The sequence below is a fragment of the Harmonia axyridis genome, chromosome 3, assembly GCF_914767665.1.
Source record: "Harmonia axyridis chromosome 3, icHarAxyr1.1, whole genome shotgun sequence".
Lineage (NCBI taxonomy): Eukaryota > Metazoa > Arthropoda > Insecta > Coleoptera > Coccinellidae > Harmonia > Harmonia axyridis.
In genome coordinates this window covers 37,298,390-37,316,585 of record NC_059503.1, presented here as the reverse complement: position 1 = coordinate 37,316,585, position 18,196 = coordinate 37,298,390, and the positions used below count along the sequence as shown (strand labels likewise).

Below are 18,196 nucleotides of genomic sequence, written 5' to 3'. Positions count from 1 at the left end.
TTTGATACCGGGCTTTGTTATTATTTGTTAAAGTCACAATAGGGAAAAAGATGGATTAGGGGAAGCAAAAAAGGAATATTATTGAAAAAAAAAGGTAAATTAATCAAAAACAGACTTAACAGACGATTATTTATTTAATTCTTAAATCTAACTTACAGTAAATGTTCAAACTGTTTCCCTCGGACTCTAATGCATAAATGACACCGTTTTATAAAATTACGATTCAATTTTCTTAAACTAATTTCCGATATGGTCCGGGCTGCGTCGAATACGCGTTCACGCAATTCTTCCTCGCTTCTTATTCGACGCAGCCCGGACCATATCGGAAATTAGTTTAAGAAAATTGAATCGTAATTTTATAAAACGGTGTCATTTATGCATTAGAGTCCGAGGGAATAATCGAAAGTTAAGTCTGTTTTTAATTAATTTACCTTTTTTTTCAATAATATTCCTTTTTCGCTTCCCCTAATCCATCTTTTTCCCTATTGTGACTTTAACAAATAATAACAAAACCCGGTATCAAATGTAATGTCATAGCAAGCGGCAAAATTACCTGATAGCGGGGTTCCTAGTTTCAACTTAGTTAAGTAGGGCATCGGTAAAATGATGAAAATACCTAGTTTTATGGGCATAAGATTCGTGTATTGTACCATTTCTAAATCTGTCTAAAATGCCCAATTTTTTTATGTTACTTGCTCGTTTTGTTTCAAGGATTTTTTTTTCACAGCAGGTGTCCAAAGTCGAAGTTCTCGTTTTGCTAGCAATTGAAATCAAGATTTATCCATTAATTTACGGAAATCCACATAACTTTTCGACAGAATCATACTCATGTCATCTTAAATAACTATTCAAGATTCCATTACAACAAAAAAAATAAGCTTCGAGAGCTTTCCAGCAGAATTCTGACCCTGACAATGTTAAAAAGGTGAAAATTCACTAAAAAACGTAATTTGGTAATAATAATAATAATAATCTAAGTTTTGACTGATAAAACAGTCCCTCACAACAGGCCAGATATATTGCTAGTTGATAAACAACAAAAGGCAGCAATACTCATCGACGTAGCAATACCTAATAACAACAACATGCGTCAAAAAGAGGTCGAAAAAATTTCAAAATATAGGGACCTCGAATTTCAGATAAAGCGCCAGTGGGGAATGATATCAACGAGAACTATTCCAATTATCATCTCAACAACAGGAATAGTACCCAAACATCTCAAGAGAAATATCAAGCAACTAGGACTTAGTGAGTATATATGTAATATAATGCAAAAAGCTGTTCTTTTAGGTACTGCAAGGACGGTGAGAAAATTCCTAGGAAGCGAAGGACAGGTCCAAAGATCGCGTGTAAGAGGACCAGAAGTTCGACGAGAACCAGGGGGACCACAAGGACCGGACACGACCGAGCTCAGCCCTTCTGATATTTTAAATATCTGGGATTGAGTGAATGTTCCTCTTAGCGAGGAGTGAGAAGCCGACGGCGAGGAAAAATCCTACGCGTATAGGCAAAAGTCGATAATAATAATGCCTTTATTGAAGAGAATAAAAAATATTACAATTCCAAAAAAAAAACATCAGAAAAAATCAATCACAAGGCGGAGTTCAGATGGTGATGAAGCCATACACCACTGCTCTTCCACTCAAACCCTGACGAAAAATATATGAAAAAAAGCTTTATACATCTCGAGACAATAATGATTGAAAAAGAAAAAAAAAGTGACATAACACAGTGACATAACACAGAGTAATAACTCGAAAACCATGCAACTTTTACTGGGGTCATGTTAGGCTGGTTAGGTCCCTCTTTAGCTGACCTACCTCCGGTGTCACTGTGACGTGCCACTTATGGGACACCCTGTATAAGAAATTAATAGGTTTATTAAAATCTTGAGCAGTATTAACTAGTCCTGATTTAGCATACTCTGTTAATTTCTTGAGTCAATTTAATAATTATCTCATTGTTGAACACTGGAAAAGTGCAAAACTCATTTCAAGATACAAAGATCATTGTTCAATTTTTACTTCAGTCAAAAGAACCTGAGTATTTAAAATCGGTACTAAAATTGTATCGGCCAATACTATTGACCCATATTAGTGGGTTCGATAAATACACTGACTTGATTTTTTCAAATGATAACTTTGGATCTGAATCAATGAATAATTTAATTTTTACCAAAATGAAAAGCAATCAATAAATCAGTAGGATAGCATTTTTGAACTGGCCATATAGCACCTATTCCTATAACGATTAAAAGATTGGAAACTTTAGTGAACAAATAGGTATATACATTTTTATAAAAGTTTAATCATTCATTCATGACATGGAAAGTTTTAATGAATAGTTACTTTTTGAAGAATTTTATAACTACATTGAATTGCTGGAAAATTGATACCAATTTCGAAAGTAACTCCCATGGCCTATGTTACCTCATAAGCAATTGTAATATCATATCTTGGTGGAACCTTTTTGAGAAATCAGGTTATAAGTTTGAGAGTCTCTAATTTCCAAGGTTTATCAATACATGTTTCAGTTGAGCGGCAAATAATATAACAAGGTATATATAGTTGAAATTATTCGTATGAAAGATTTGACTTATTCATTATAAATTCAACAGCACTGCACTCAAATTCTTCAAAAACGGATTGGTCACTTATATTTTTGCATTCTTCTCTCGTAAAAGTGTATATTTTAGATATTCAAAAAACACATGGAAACTTTTGAATGTCATCTGACTAACTTGCCTCTTTTTTCCAGTTATAAAGCCAATTGTCAATTATATATAAGGAGTTTTTCCATCTGTTTGATACTGTTTCATAGTAGCACAACTTTTACTCCAATCCAAGACTTAATTGATGAATGAAGCTTCTGTTCTCTTTTGTAGTTCCATCTGCTGTCGCAATAGATTCAAATTCTCACGAATGAGAATGTAGTTTTATAGTTTGTGGAAAATAAACAAAAAATTCCTGAAATAAAGTAACATTCATCCAATTGAATCAATAATACAAACCCTTCAAACGAACTTGAACTGAGGAAAATGCATTCGATGATATCAATGTTCATTTCCAAATTTTGACAAATATCTATCGAATTTTTGCTTCGCCGAAGACTTTGCATTTTATCTGTCGGCATTTATTTAAATATTGAATAACAATTTTGGAAACTGCAAACTTTCTCAAGAACTTTCATATATCGAAATGGAATATTTATTATTAACATGACACTGACAGTCAAATTGTCCACAGATACCACAGAAATATGGGACTTGAAATGTCAAAATAATCCGAAACACCCTGTATATTCGAAAACCGCGAGGAGAATCGAAGGTTTGGTATTTTTCCCGGGATCTCGAGACGATTTCGAGGGGGGTCTTATTCTTGTCATTTTTGGTCCAGATGGTCCCGTTTGGGCTGTGATTTTACGTTTAAAATTCGCCGAAATGTCACAAGCGTGTTTATATATTATAGATGCAAATGCAAAACTAAGAATTGAAATGTTACAAGTGCTTGATAAAAGAATAATGGAAATTGGAAAAAGATTTGTTGCTTGAAGTGTCAGACAACTTCAGTTTTTTGAATGGAAGTGTTATTCAAACTATGACTATTGACGATTTGATGTATATGAAATGTATATTGTATAATGGTTTCAATATGGATAAGTGAATATCTATATTATTGTGTATTTTCTTGCAACTCCAACGAAAATATATGACTTGAATTATAAACAAAAAATACTATGCGAAAATAATATAATGATGAAAAAAAATCTTCGAAAATGGGGGGCGCTGTCTAATATATTGCCACATGCGCAATAGTACCTAGATATGGCTCTGACAGACAATAAGAACTACCTAGAATATTATTTTATTTGGCATTTTGTTGAAAAAAAGATATTCTTTCTCAACTATGAATTCTCATGGTAAGTTCCAAATATTGCCATGGCAATATTAGGATCAAAGCTCTTCTGTAGGTGCATCTTTGATATCGAAATAACCGGAACGGAATCGCCGAAATCAAAATTGCACGTGATTGTTACAGTTTCAAGACCATAAACACTATTCACGTTTTTAGCTGCCTCGCTTTCATTTTCGCCTTTATCGCAGAACAACTGTAAAAAATACAATATTTTCTATTTGCTAGTGTCCATCTTTGATGCGGTCTCAAACTAAACTGAGTCAAATAATCACAAAACTGTCAGAAAAATTTTTGAAGTACGAAATCTCATCTTTCTAAGTCCAAGTAGTGGATCCCGATCTTACTTATACAACGCGAGAAACAGATATCTAAACCAATCTATTGGAAAAATTATGAATTTCTTCTTAGTACACCTAATATATCTTTATACATACATATATCAAACAAATTTGTCCTTCTCTAAAATACTTATTATGAAAAAACGCGTGAAGTGTTACAATTCACCAATCCTTCTACCAACTTCATTATTGATGAGTGATGATTGAAAATTATTGATGAAACGTCTGTTGTGAATTTAAAGAACAAAATTCAGGGAAATCAAACGAAACTGAATGGAAAACATTTTTTTTATATTATAAAGAATTTTATATGCATCTCGTTTTCATATTTTTCAAAATATCTGGTATTCATTACAAGATAGTGAACCATAAATCCTTAACTACCTATTTAATAAAGGTTTTGCTATTTTTCTGCTGTGAAATGTACCTATATTATGATATTTTTGTTGCTGCTTTATGGGTTATTTCAAACCTCACAAAAAATCGATAAGTATACAAAAGGTTGGGTAATATAAAAACTACTTTCAAATTAATATAATTATATTCCCTCTTAAAAGTTGAAATATTTATTTTTAACTCTAACGTAGATAATTTTAAGGTTTTATAACGCTGCAATAAATTGAAGTTACGCAACATAACAATAATCACCAATCTACTTCAAATTTGAATTAATTGATATCCCCACAAAGTTGCTGAACACCTTTAAACTTCCGGAAAACAGTCCAAACCAATACTGACATCGTGAAATAAAGCAGAAAAAGCAGAATGTTGTGGAGGAACCATAAACTGAAAGCAAATAGAATTGAGTCAATTGTAAGTTTTACAGAATATTCAATCAACAACAAGAATCAATTGAAATATTGATTATACTCACATTCGCAGTTTTCTTTTTGCTGCTTCCAAAGAGTCAAGAGAATCCTTCAGGGCATATTTCCTAATGCCCAGAACGTAATTTTTGTAAAACATCCATAAATCTAAGGAGTTCATATCGAAGAAGAACAAATTCTTTTCTGTATCGTCTAGTTTGTTCCATAATTTCTCAATATTATTGTTCGAAAATTTCCATTCTCTCAGAGAAAAAAAAGAAACGACATAAGATGCTTTGTGAATTTTGTCGTACGTTTTCCACATCCTGAAAAGTAGGTTATATGAAAAATCATAGTCGTTAGTGTCGCTACAAAGTTTGGCGAGTTGTTCTCGAGCCAAATTACAGGGTGCGCCCTCTCCCAGGGGCAATTACAAAAATTAAATGGAATTCATAAACTACTAGAATACTAAAGAAACCTGTATTGCACATATTCTAAGTCCCTCAACTGAAATTAATGATAATTCAGAATCTAATCTAAATCTGAAAAATTAATAGTTGATGTTTTTGTTTCTTTCATGTAAGGTTCCTTCTCATTTCATCATTAATTTATTGATGTAACACTACACAATGCCAAAAATCAAGTAGTTTCATAGAATTCAAGTATTAGAAGAACTACTACTTGACTTGATTTCGAGTCAAGCCAAGTCAAGTAGCTTGAATATCAAGTCAAGCCGTGAATCTCTATTCATGAACAAGAGATCAAAAACTCCTGTCTTCACGTCAGTACATTCCTCATTTAATAAAAAATGTCATTTTATTAAATAAGTATACCTTTTGAAGAGTCAACTGACCTCACGAAACATAAGGGCACAAAAAACTTTTTTTATAAATTCCAATGTTTTCCAGTGATTAACTATTTCAGTTGTTCCCTCTGTTTTTTTTTTTTTTTTTGAGGAGAAATGGAATTATTAGGCTCTAAATATCAGTCCTAAGAGTATTAGTTCTAGAAGACATTTTTTTTTCAATGATTTAAAATGGAAATTTCGATAAAAAGAATACGAACGTCTCATGATGAGGTCTTAGGCGCCAAGTTCGAATTATAAACAGGAATTTAAAATCATTTCAAAAATTGATCCATTTACATAGAAATCAATGTTAATGCTTCACTGAACGAATTCACGAACACTTTAAAAAATATTAGTTCCGACGGATTCACTCTGATCATTTGTTTTTGAATAAGAGGGCCGGAACTTATTCCATATGCCTCATGTCTCAGTTTCCGTTCTTCTGCAATTCTTCCTATGTAATTTGTTTTGATTTTCAAAAATAGTCTAAATTTCGTCTTCCGACTTTCTTCGCGTTCCGAGACTTTCAATCAACACCCTCTGTGTTGTTGACTCGTTTTCTTCTATTTTTCTGTTTTTATCAGAAAAGACCTCTTGCCTGTTCTACTTACATTATTTTCAGAACTCTTTTCAGTTCGTTATTTGAGTGGTATTTTATCGTTTCTATAATCTTCTCTGTGGGTTTCTTTACTATTTATCTGAATATTGTTCAAATTTTGAGTTCTTTCCTAATTTGCTCATTTCTCATGTATACCATGGCGCTCCTTTGGTTGACCTTATCACTTTGTTAATGGTGCTTTGCAGTTCGTTTTACTTCTGGCTTCCTTCGTTGAACCAGATCGGCCATGCGTATGTTATACTTGAAAGAGCACAGATTTCATTATTTTCATTTTGTTTTTCAGTGACAGCTTGCTACTTCGGTTTAGTAGGGGGTACAGGTGTCCATGGAGTTGTCTCGCTTCCTTTTTGTTTTCTTCAATTTGTCTATTGAAGATGAGTTGTTTGTCAAAATTATTCCCAGGTATCTGCCTGTCTTTTTCCACTCAATCTTTTGTATTTCAATGATAAGTTCTTCCGGTGCGTCTTTCCTATTCTTGGCATCGAAATATTATCCAACTGTCTTCTTAGGGTTTCCATTTCTCCATTTCTTGAAATATACTGATAATCAATCCAACTCTTTTCTTTCTTCTGTCTATTTGAGTGATATACAGCAGTGGCATCTGAGAATTGTGCTGTCTTTGTACTTCCTAAATAAGGAATGTCGCTCAAATATATATTGAAAAGCAGTGCTCCTAAAACCGATCCTTGAGGTACGCCTGCTTCTATTTTCTCGTTGTTGATCTCGTTCCATCTATGTTGACCCTGAACTTTCAGGTATGATTTGATTACCCGAATTAGTTTACTCGGAAATTTTCTGAGTTTCATCTTGTATATTAATGCTGCTTGCCACATCTGATCAAAGGCCTTTTCTATGTCTAAGAATACAGCGCTGGATATGAGAATAGTGTCTGCGGTTTTCTATAGTTCTGGGAAATATCCTGTTTCTAATAAAGCTCTTGCTATTTCAGCGATTTCTTCTAGTGCTACTTCTGGTAGCTGTGTGAAGCTGGCACCCCAAATGCGAATTTTCGGATGAAAATTTCAGGATCGTTTGTCCATCGTTGGTCCACGTTAGTTCACCTTTTTTTTTTCATTTGTCCAGGCACCGTTCGAGAGATATAAGGAAATACATCTTTTCCGTTAATTTTCTAGGCAGCACCCCAAAATTGCAAAAAAGTGTTTAAAATGTCATAGATCGTTTGTCCATCGTAGTTCCACGTTTGTCCACCCAATAATTTCATTTGGCCACCCCCAGAAACCAAAACAATCGACCATTCGAAATTACGCGAAGTGTGAAGTTGGCACCCCCAAATGCAAATTTTGAGCTCAAAATTTCAGGATAGTATGTCCATGGTAGGTCCACGTTTGTCCACCCAATAATTTCATTTGTCCACCCCCAGAAACCAAAACAATCGACCATTCGAAATTACGCGAAGTGTGAAGTTGGCACCACCAAATGCGAATTTTGAGCTCAAATTTTCAGGATCGTTTGTCCATCGTAGGTCCACGTCTGTCCACCCAATAATTTCATTTGTCCACCCCCAGAAAAAAAAAATCGATCATTCGAAATTACGCGAAGAGTGAAGTTGGCACCCCCATACGCGAATTTTGAGCTCAAAATTTCAGGATGGTTTGTCTATCGTAGGTCCAGTTTGTCCACCCAATAATTTCATTTGTCCACCCCCAGAAATCAAAAAAATCGACCATTCCAAATTATGCGAAGTGTAAAGTTGGCATCCCCAAATGCGGATACACGGTCAAAAAATGATATAAAAATGCACATTACTACTACTATTCCTATGAAGAAATATTGTTGTGAACCATTAAAAATTACATATTTATATTGGATGAACGTGAATCTACGATAGACAAAGGATTCAGTTTTAAAAAATATTCATCAAATTCTTGCAAAGTCCAACGAGGGTTTTCGAAAAAAAATCAATTGTTTTTCTCGTCTCATAAATAGAACCTAGACAAATTACCTTGATTTATTTCAGGAGTCTTTTTATCCTCCCTTCTTCCAAAATTTTCTATGATTGATTTTTACAGTTTTGTAGGTGAAGAAACGAATATAAATTGCTAAATATAATAAGACTAGACGGTAGAAAAACGGCCTTTGCTTTTTAAAACACGTTTTCGCAATCTGTGGGTCCTGCTCAGATATTGCTCGGAAAGAACCTTTTTTTTCATATCTCTTGAACGGTGTCTGGACAAATGAAAAAAAAAGTGGACAAACATGGACCTACGATCCTGAAATTTTGAGCTTAAAATTCGCATTTGGTGATGTCAACTTCACACTTCGCGTAATTTCGATTGGTCGATTGTTTTGGTTTCTTGGGGCGGACAAATGAAATTATTGGGTGGACAAACGTGGACCTACGATGGACAAACGACCCTGAAATTTTCATCCAAAAATTCGCATTTGGGGGTGCCAACTTCACACAGCTACTTCTGGTAAGTGTTTGAGACCTATATTATGAACGACGGGCTCACACTACAAAAGCGATTTTGTACCTAAGGGATTTATAAAGACATCTTTTACAGAAGCGGGAAACATGGTTACCAATTACAAATGGTAAATATTCAGGTTTTTCAATACACAGAATACCTTCATTTCAAAGGTATTATTTTATTTTCATAAGATGCAAACCGAAAAAAAAACCAAAGTAGAAAAAACAATACAGGAGCACAAAATAGTAATTTACGTAACAAGTCCGGAAAATAGGGTTTTTTTGGACGAATAGACAAAATTCCAGGACGAGCGTAAGCGAGTCCTGGAAGTCTGCGAGTCCAAAAAAACCATTTTCGGGCGTGTTGCGTACAATATTTTTTCGGCAACCATGTAAAATAACACTATCGCTGCTGCTTTCCATATTTTATTACGATTGCGATCAAAAAACATGCAAATTTTTGACAACTAATTTCATATGAACTGTCAGCCGTTATCTCGGTTGTTATGGATTCTATGATTCTTTTCCGGCCTAGTCCGGGAAGTACGTACTTTCCGGACTAGGCCGGGAAATGCTACTTTCTCAGAGAAAAAGCGTCCGGGAAGTGAGCACTTCCTGGACGGTTGCCGAAAAAATTTTTTTTTTTTGATTTTTCGATCTTGTCAGATTGTTTAAACAATCGGTTATAATTATAACCGTAATTCACCGTGATTTCATTCTGAATTTGTTAAAATGGGTTATAGAAAATTTTCTAGTGAGTTTGAAGGAATTTCACTCTTATATACGAAATCCTTACATCACCAAAAACTAAAAGTTGCTCCTAAAGTCTGATGATGATATTGTCATCATCGTTGAAAAATAGTATATTGTGCAACAAGTGGGGAAAGTCCAACTTTTCTCGCGAGTGTGGAAGTTTGTGGCACGAGCCAGAAAGGCGAGTGCCCCAAACACACAAGCGAGAAAAGGACTTTCTCCACATGTTGCACACTATACTTTCCCTACAACTGCACAAATTTCAATAATTCAAGTAATGGACTTGATTCAGATCAAAATGACCTTCGTTGACAGTATGTGCTAATTTATTGCGTTTCTATAGAAACGACTCAAAAGCCTAATTTCATTGGTCTACCAAGCGAGGCGTGGGCAAAGTGCCGTTGGAAATAATATTTCCCACAGTATGAGCAATACATAGTTTTGCAATTGAGTAAGCTATGCAGAATAAGCTACTTTTCATAGCAGTTGTAGGAAAATTACTATTAAGCGAAAATAAAGATTGCGTGGATATGAGTGTAGTTGTTTCCAATTATGTGATTACAATTCATACAAAAAATATTTCAAAATATTTTTAAGGATTTCATTTATCGAAAGGGAACACAACAACAACAACTTCGTACACCGTACAAAGTTTGGTCATCGCAGGAGCGCCAGAGGGGAAATGAAACGGTAACAAAGTTTGACTGATACACGAAAAACCACGTGGTGGTAAATGGTAATGGTTTATTTTCACTAAATTATGGAAAAATACGGTAAAGACCAAGATAATATATGAGAAATAATCAACCCTTGTGAAATATTTACAATTCTTGAAGAGAGAACTTGTCTTTTTCTCAAAATTAGGTACCATAAATTCTTAAATGGCGCCAGATGCGACTGACTTACCCTAAATTCTTGAAGAATAACATTCCAATGACGTCTATAATGATGGCCGGTATCATATGATAAAATATCTTTATAATCATGTAGAAATAGATATTACCCGTGAATGTATAACCAATGGTCCATAGTATTTTGCTGTGTGGAAACTTTTGGCCATTAATTCTGAGTAAGTCACAGAATTCTCCCCATGTTAAAGTGTTCTCCATCGAAACGTAGTTGTATATTGGGATTTCTTTAGTATAGCTGAAACATGAAACTGTTGGGACTCCCGAAAATATTTTCATTACTTTTTAGCGTACCCTTGTCTTCTCTGCTTCTGTTCACTGTCCCACGCTGCAGCAATCAACGCTGCTACGCACATATCTCCAGGTACTATATTGGCTTTTTTCACAGAATCACAGAATATAACCTTCAACAGTCCTAGCGTGAACACTACGCTAAGTCCGATTGGACCATACAAGTTGTCAACCCATCCTTTGATTGGTTCTTTATTGGTTGAAATAACTGAAAATATTGTTTCAGTATGATGAAAAATGAAAAGTATTTACAAATTCACATGATAATAATGTCGACTAAGTGACTGCTAAATTACTACTACTACTTATACAGAGCAAGTCTTTGACTTGTACATATACTTCAACCGAATATTCCTCAGGTAAAAGCAGAGCTGTGCCAAAGCATTGTGCTTCAATACAGTAACAAACATCTGACGCTGGCACTTCTGTATGAATTTAATGCACAGTTGTATAGATCAGATTAGTTTTATTATTTACCTTGAAACATACAAATAAAATGAATGAATACAAATAAATACGTATTATATTTATATTTGTTCAATTCAATTAAAAATCAATTCTTTTGTTAAGAAAAAGGAGAATATGAATCTGAATTTTAAATCATTATTTTCAAATTTTACATTTCATTACAAATCTCAAAGGTTATGGAGAAAGTACCATTACTATATTTTGCAATCTTGTTTCGGGCATACATTGTATACCATACCTGCCCTATAAGTTGTTTTGACTATTTCATTTGTAATGTTGCTTTCATGTCCTATTCATTGTTCAATTATAAGGTTTCTTATATTCTATAATATAGAAACCAATCCAACACATTACAGGGTTTATTTATTATAATATTGTTATGAATTGATATTTTTGTATTTTTTACATGGTAGTAATTCCATCTTTTGTATTTGAATAACTTGGCAGCATATTTAATTCATATAAATGTGATACACTCCTGAAACCTATTCCTTATAGTATTTGTTTTTGCAATCTTGTTTCAGGCATACATTGTATACCATACCTGCCTTATAAGTTGTTTTGACTCTATTTCATTTGTAAGGTTGCTTTCATCTCCTATTCATTGTTCAATTATAAGGTTTCTTATATTCTGTAATATAGAAACTAATCCAGCACAATATACAGAGATATACAGATATACAGAGGGATATGCAGAATCGAAAGTACAAAGGGGATGCTTTTCAACTAAATTTCTAAAACAACTGGTTTGGCAGCTATGGAAGCCTAACACACTATTGCAGGACCCTGTATATACTTCATTGTTAATGAATACATGACTATGCCGCATGTACGTTATGTTAGGTTTATTGGTTTATTCTTCAATGAACGTGATCGCATGTGTTTCTCAGTTGCTCTACATTATTTATTTTCAAAGCATTAATTTAATCTTTTTATTTTTGATTTCACGATTAAATCGTGAGTGAAAGTTTTCTCATCTTCGAGTTGGTTGTTATTTTGATTGGTTGAATAACTGAAAAAAAAGTTAATTAATTTTCCTTTATAACGATCTGAACGAGTTGTGGATATTGTTATCATTTATCCGTCTGCTGTTGCTGGTGCTTATCTTATCTCGATATGGGGAAGCCGTGTTTTTGCTGCAAAAAAGTGTACGACGATCACCTTTCATTAACGTGTTCTGTTTGTCAACATTTATATGGGAATTCCTGTGTAGGAATGAGTAGTTCCGAAGTGCGTATTATAAACTCAAAGAAATCTATCTCGTGGAATTGTAGTAAATGTGAAAGTATTGGAAGTGACATTATGTCACTCAAAAGTATAATTGTCTCTTTACAAAAGGAAATAAGTGATCGTCTATTGCTACTTCCTCACAAACGGTGAAAATTCAAGATGAATCTTTTGAAGAAATCGTTCAAGAGTTGGAAGATCGAATGCAGCACAGGAACAACATCATGCTTTATGGTTTGGCAGAGCCTTCCCAAGATATAGCTACGGAGGTTAGAGCTCAGACAGATATTAAAAGTGTGGAAGAAGCACTGAAATTTGTAAATCCTGATGTTCAGCTGGACATTAAGAAGGTGTTTAGGGTTGGAAAATCTTATGCATCTACTGGCAAACCGCGTCCATTAAAGATAACTCTGAATTCCGATGCTCCTGTGCGGCAGCTCTTGAGTAGATCCGGACAACTTAAAAATATAGGAAACATCCAAACCTATTTCTTTCATCCGATTGTACCCCTAGGCAAAATGAATACTTTAAACGAGTAAAAGCTGAATTCGAGCGCAGAAAAAATGATGGTGAAAGTGTGCAGATGAGATTTGTTAGAGGTGTTCCCACAATTAAGCCTTTAAACTGATGATACCCGATTACACGCATAATAAGCTCTCTTGCTTCTATCAGAATGTTAGGGGTTTGAATTCTAAAACTCATGATTTTTACTGTTTCATCTCAGCCTCCGATTACGATATTATTTGCCTAAGTGAAACATGGTTGCAAGAGAGTGTGTATGATTCAGAACTTTTTACCGATAATTATTGTGTATATCGCTGTGACAGGAATCTGGCATTGTGTAGGTCTTCTACGGGAGGAGGTGTGCTGCTTGCCATTGATAGGAGGTATCGTTCTGAAACTTTAGATCTGTCGGTGTTACGTAGCTTGGCTCCTTCCATAGATATAGTGGGCTGCAAATTGTTTACGGGATTGATGTGTTTGTTCGTTTTTGTGATTTATATCCCCCCTAACGTGAACAATATCATATATAGACATTTTTTTGATGCTCTTGTCTCTCTGGATTTGATGCAGGATAGAGACTTATTGTTTGTTGGCGACTTCAATGCTCCTTTGTACAACAGCGGTCATAATACTGATGATAGGTCCATTACAGTATCGACGTTTTCTGGAATCTTAGAACTTAAGCAATTTAATGATATCGTTAATTGTAACAGTAGAATGCTGGATCTTGTATTGACAAATTTATATTTGTCACCACCGGAGAATGCAGCCGGTTTAGTTGATGTTGATCCATACCATCCCCCTCTCCTGATATACTTCGGTGTACAATCCCCTAGACCTCATAATTTTGGAGTTCATGATTCCCATAAAGAGTTTAATTTCAAGAAAGCGGACTTTAGGATGATGTATGAGATGATAGGTGCCCAAGACTGGTCTGGAGTGATGGGTGCTGCTCACCCTGATGAGGCTTGCGATGCTCTTTATTCAGTCTTGAATACAATTTTCATTGCCACTGTTCCTTACAAGAAGTTGAGGACCCGAAGATTTCCGCATTGGTATACGTCAGAGCTTATCAAGCTAATTCGCATGAAAGAGCGCTGTCATCATAGGTATAAACGCTATAATAGAGCCAATGATTTTGATCAATTCCGATCTCTCAGATCAATTATTAAGTCAAGAACTAAAATACTCTACAGAAATTTCATATCATCGGCGGAACGCTCAATAAGTGATGATCCGAGGAGTTTTTGGGCTTTTATTCAGGACGGAAAGGGATACACGAGGATTCCTGGTGTTGTGAAGGATGACGACATATCTTACAGCAGTCCGGCTGGAGTTGTTGGTGCATTCGCTGATTTTTTTGGGTCGGTTTATGCAGCTGATGACTGTGTTAATAGTGATGGAATTGAGGAAATATGTGATCAGAATTTTATTTCAGTTGAAAGTGTATCGGATGGTGAGGTTAGGTTGGCGGCGCGAAAACTTAGTAACAAATTGACGGCCGGGCCAGATTTGATTCCTAGTTTCGTTGTGAAGGACTGCATTGGTGTTTTGGTGCACCCACTCAAACATATTTATGATTTGATTTTGAAAACCAGCACATTTCCGACCAGGTGGAAGGCTGCAAAAATCATTCCTGTACTCAAGAAAGGCGACTCCTCCATCATAAGTAATTATAGACCTATATCAATATTGTGTAATTTTTCTAAGTTATTTGAGATAATTTTGTTTAACGCCATATATCCTAGAGTTAGAAGTAGTGTTGCAGCGGAACAGCATGGTTTCATGAAAAAAAGATCATGTTCAACTAGCTTAATTACGTTTTCGCAGTTCGTATATGAGAAATTAGATTTGGGAGGACAGGTTGATGTTATATACACTGATTTTCAAAAGGCTTTCGATAAGATCAATCATGAAATTCTTACCGCGAAAATTAAAAGACTTTTTGGTTTTTCGTATGCATTAGCTGATCTTGTTAAATCCTATTTGAGCGATCGTCGTCAATTTGTTCAAATAGAAAATTGTAGATCTAGAGAGATTACCGTTACTTCGGGAGTACCTCAGGGGTCTAACCTAGGACCGCTATTATTTATCTTGTTTATTAATGACCTTCCACAGATAATAAAGAATTTGAAGTTAGCCTATGCTGATGATTTCAAAATTTATGCGGAAATTTCATCTGCTGATGACTGTTTGAGTTTGCAGGAAGACATAGATGTTGTGAATAGGTGGTGTAGCAGCAATAGGTTTCATTTAAATGTATCAAAATGTAGCGTAGTGTCTTACACACGGAGGAAGGAAGTGCATCTATTTGACTACAATATCAGAGGTATAAATCTCTCTAGGCTTTCTGAAATCAAGGACCTGGGTTTGGTGTTTGATCAAAGGTTTTCTTTCATACCACATATTACTCAGTTAACCTTATCGGCATGTAGAATATATGGTTTCATTGTACGAAACGCGAGATTGTTTGAGAATTCGTCAACAATAATTCACTCATTTAACGCATTGGTCAGAAGTAAGCTCGAGTATGGTTGCCTAATTTGGCGCCCAATCTATAACTGTCATGCTCACCATCTAGAGACTGTACAAAGAAGGTTTTTGAAGTGGCTTTCATATCGTGAGGATGGACTATACCCACCTAGGGGATACGATCATAGAATCTTATTATCAAGATTTAATTCAAAAAGCCTCGAATGCAGAAGAGGTTTGCATGCCATCAAATTCCTTCATGGTCTTCTGGGTGGTAGAATTGACTGCGTTGAATTGCTGAGTAAGCTGGATTTTTTCGTACCTCGCCCGAATGCTAGAACTAGATATTTTTTTTACATAAGTACACCAAGAACTAATTTGCTGTTGCAGTCACCATTGAGATTTGCTTGTTCCGTTGTTAACTCTCTAGCGGATAGATGTGATCTGCATTCTCAATCTCTGGATTATATATGTGATTTGTATTTGAATGAAAACATCTGAAGTTGAGGGGAACACGCATGATATTATATTGTATTCGATTTCCATTTATTTCTTGTATTTTGTTTTTATTTTCCGGGGCCTGAAAACTGTCTTTTGGGGTGTGTATGGGTTGTTTATCTCTTAATTTTCATGATTTTATTGGATTATGTTCATGATATAGCATTAATTTTTTTTTTCTTGTTAAATTAGTATTAATTGTTGTTTTTGATTTCCTGTAATTGGGTATACCTGTTGGAAATAAAGGCTTATTATTATTATAAAGGCTTATTATTGGTCATGAGTTTTTGGCTTGAGACCTTTTTTACTGATGAACTGATTTACTTGACAGGGTTGAAGGTCAGGTTGTTTGAACACCTTTCAGACTATTGCCGACATGTTTCGATTTTATTCTAAAATCTTCTTCAGGGCTCGAAAATAAGTTAGAATTAGAAAGATTTTTCAAAACACTTATAAGTAACCTATGTTGCAATATACAATGGGATAATTGTACAACAATTGAATGAATAATTATATAAATATTGAAAACTACAATGCAAAAACAAATTCTAAAACGAACAGTGACAGAAACATTAGAAATAATTCAGCTCAGCATACAGGTACTTGATGATTTAACATTAAAAAAGGGAAAAACAATTACTTACAGTCTATTTTGTGGTTTTTAAGTCGGAACCATGAAAGATATAAAATAATTAATACTTTTGGACACCATCAAATTAGAATTTAACAAAAGAACTGATAAATCAGGAACAGATCGCTCTGATCATACATTTGTAATAAGTAAATAAAGACTACTGTTTATATCTACACAAATGACATTTACATTCGATTTGAAAAATTCGTTCAAGTTATTTTTTCTCTTATTTTGTTGATCAGATAGTATTGTTTTATTGAGATCATTTCATGTAGTATTCGTTTTTTTCAAATTTTTTGATGTCCCAATATTTTTATTGAATCGTTATTAAAATCAAAAAAATGGAGTGTATTTGACACATGTTCCACTAGAGCGGTGTTGTTCTCCTTTTTCTTTTTTAGAGGGTTGTTCTCCTCGAATCAGAAATTAACGGATCCAAGCGATTTTCCACATATCAATTTTAAAGTCAGATAATAGAGGTGTTAAGTTTTCGTTGGACCATCCTTTATTATCATTGGTTTTCTCCTTTTCGGTCATCACTACCGCAACGATAAATTAATCATATAACATATAACTATATTGGATATTTCTTCCAGATATTGTGATTGATCATTGACACTTAGAGATACTATCACAATTAGTGTAAATAATAATAATAACAGTACTTTATTGCATATGCAACTGGCCATCGACCAAGGGTCCTTCAGCCTGTATTTTAACAATTTTTGGTACATTGAATTTGTTTAAGTTGAAAGGTTATTATTATTTCATTTTTTCATATTAAACTTTTGATCTTTGCTATAAGTGGGAGTTCTGGATGTTTCTCTTAGATGTATTCCTTCTGTCTTCCTGGTATTGAGAAATCACTTCATCCAACTGAAGTAACCTATTATAGAATGCCTTATTCAGTCTCCTCATTCTTATCTCAATAGGAAGTGTAAATATATTTCATAAACATCGATGGTCTGTTGGTGGTTATTGGTTTTATAATACTATACCATTCATACGAACTTCGTAAATGGTTGAATATACTCTTGCCTATATAAATGTTTAACATACTCTTGAAGCCCGTGGAATCGGCATTTTGTGACGCAAAGCTTAATGTATCGAATCAGGTCAGATTTTAAATGTTTTTAATATGAAAACGAATAAATTCGGTGAAAATGATATGATTTTCATGAAAATGGATAATCTGCATTGTCCTCATTTCTGAAAACGCAGCATCGCGTGAAGGGTAAGCTAGTTAACTAAATATAAGATTACTAGTGAACCTACCTATAGATGGTCTGAAAACTCCTATGGGTATTTTGTCACTTGTATCTCTTATCATTGATTCAGCTAGTGCTTTTGTGAAGCAGTACGTATTCGGAAAGCCTCCAATAATCCTAAAAAAAATTGTTTTCCTCTCTACTGTGATATTTTATGACTGAAATTGCATTTCCTTTGTGAATTCATTATGTGAATAATGTTTTCTATCCCGAAACTC

The 18,196-nt window shown here is 34.4% G+C and overlaps 1 protein-coding gene across 2 annotated transcripts in view; it reads right to left on the bottom strand.

Annotated features, from left to right (window-relative positions):
* Positions 1 to 4,774: 4,774 nt before the first annotated feature.
* Positions 4,775 to 18,196, bottom strand: part of LOC123675837 (fatty acyl-CoA reductase wat-like) — a 36,067-nt gene continuing 22,645 nt past the window's right edge. For both annotated transcript variants that reach the window (XM_045611380.1, XM_045611379.1), the window contains exons 5-9: positions 17,986 to 18,095; positions 10,911 to 11,115; positions 10,615 to 10,854; positions 5,127 to 5,384; positions 4,775 to 5,038 (exon numbers count right to left, since the gene is read on the bottom strand). In XM_045611380.1, the coding sequence (XP_045467336.1) occupies positions 4,921 to 5,038; positions 5,127 to 5,384; positions 10,615 to 10,854; positions 10,911 to 11,115; positions 17,986 to 18,095 (931 nt within the window). In that variant the 3' untranslated portion in view covers positions 4,775 to 4,920. The remainder of the gene's footprint in view (positions 5,039 to 5,126; positions 5,385 to 10,614; positions 10,855 to 10,910; positions 11,116 to 17,985; positions 18,096 to 18,196) is intronic.